Genomic DNA, 1866 nt, shown 5'->3' on the forward strand with positions numbered 1-1866 from the left:
CACCTCTTCGAAACATCACTCTTTTGTAAACTCTATTGTCGACTATGCGTAGATCGGGCAGCCCTTCGTGATTGTTTTCAATTGTTTCACGAAGCTCCGAGTACTCTACGCCGTCGAATTCCGGTGATGCCAAGTCAATTTCTAGAGGTGGGGTAGAAGAGAGTTCGTCCACGTCAAAACGCGAAATGGTGTCCGGCACAACATTTAAAGAACCTTTTCGATGCTCCATCCTAAAGTTGTATCTTTGCAATAGAAGCGACCATCTTGCCAACCTGCTACTCAAGTCTTTTTGTGTCATTAGCCACTTGAGACTTGAATGGTCAGTAATTATTCGAAAAGGCAATCCTTCTATATATGGTCTGAAAATCTTAACGCTAACTATTGCTGCGAGGCATTCCAGCTCGGTGACCGTATAATTCCGCTGAGCATTATTAAGCTTCTTCGATACAAAAGCTATGGGATGCTCTGCGCCTTCCTCATCGAGCTGGAATAACACGCCTCCTACTCCTATTTTGGATGCATCACATTGAATTACGAATTCTTTCGTAAAATCGGGTTGCGCCAGGACAGGCGCTGAACAGAGTGCAACTTTAAGTTTACCAAATGCTTCAACTGCCTCAGGAGTTAATTTAAATGGACCAGGTGACTTCCGAAGGCAATCTGTCATTGGACCAGCCTTGTCCTTCAGGAATATTCTAACTTTCGAAACAATCTCTCTGTTCACTCGTTCAAAGGCGTTAGCCTGAGGTGAGTATAACCCCGTCTTAATGTGAACACCCCCATAGTTTTCAAAAAACTGCTGCATCTCCTTCGAAATGAATTGCTTCCCGTTATCACTATGGACGAATTGAGGGACCCCGAAGGCTGGAAAAATCTCTGTAGTAAAGAAGCTAATTACGTTTGCCGACGTCGCGTTTTGCATCGCCTTCAAAAATACGTATTTGGAAAAATGGTCTAGAAATATAAACAAAAACTGGTTTCTTCGCTTTGATCCTGGATATGGACCTAAGAAATCGCAATAAAGACGCTGGAATGGCCTCTCGGATACAAAGGCATTGCCCATAGGTGGTCTGGACACTTCATTGGTGGCTTTCACGGCTTTGCAGGTTTCGCAACGGTTTACATAGAGGCGTATGTCCTTTGCCATTTGCGGCCAAAAGTATTTCTGCCGAACGCGCTCTAAAGTTTTCTGCCAACCTCCATGGTAACTAGCATTGGAATCGTGTGAACATTTGATTGCGAGCACCGTCAGCACTTCCGGTAACCACAAACGCCAGAGCGAATCCTCTTCCTCTTCCACACCTCTTCGAAACATCACTCTTTTGTAAACTCTATTGTCGACTATGCGTAGATCGGGCAGCCCTTCGTGATTGTTTTCAATTGTTTCACGAAGCTCCGAGTACTCTACGCCGTCGAATTCCGGTGATGCCAAGTCAATTTCTAGAGGTGGGGTAGAAGAGAGTTCGTCCACGTCAAAACGCGAAATGGTGTCCGGCACAACATTTAAAGAACCTTTTCGATGCTCCATCCTAAAGTTGTATCTTTGCAATAGAAGCGACCATCTTGCCAACCTGCTACTCAAGTCTTTTTGTGTCATTAGCCACTTGAGACTTGAATGGTCAGTAATTATTCGAAAAGGCAATCCTTCTATATATGGTCTGAAAATCTTAACGCTAACTATTGCTGCGAGGCATTCCAGCTCGGTGACCGTATAATTCCGCTGAGCATTATTAAGCTTCTTCGATACAAAAGCTATGGGATGCTCTGCGCCTTCCTCATCGAGCTGGAATAACACGCCTCCTACTCCTATTTTGGATGCATCACATTGAATTACGAATTCTTTCGTAAAATCGGGTTGCGCCAGGA

General features: G+C 44.5%; 1 protein-coding gene across 1 annotated transcript; it reads right to left on the minus strand.

Moving 5' to 3' along the window:
- Window positions 1-1037: 1037 nt before the first annotated feature.
- LOC118732560 lies at window positions 1038-1528 on the minus strand (the record flags this gene model as incomplete). The annotated part of the gene is made up of 1 exon (XM_036461691.1): window positions 1038-1528. A coding segment is annotated over exon 1 (491 nt), but the record flags the coding sequence as incomplete, so codon positions are not given.
- Between the last annotated feature and the right edge of the window lie 338 nt (window positions 1529-1866).

The sequence above is a fragment of the Rhagoletis pomonella genome, unplaced genomic scaffold (genome assembly GCF_013731165.1).
Source record: "Rhagoletis pomonella isolate Grant_MI unplaced genomic scaffold, Rhpom_1.0 Rhpom_scaffold_22331, whole genome shotgun sequence".
Lineage (NCBI taxonomy): Eukaryota > Metazoa > Arthropoda > Insecta > Diptera > Tephritidae > Rhagoletis > Rhagoletis pomonella.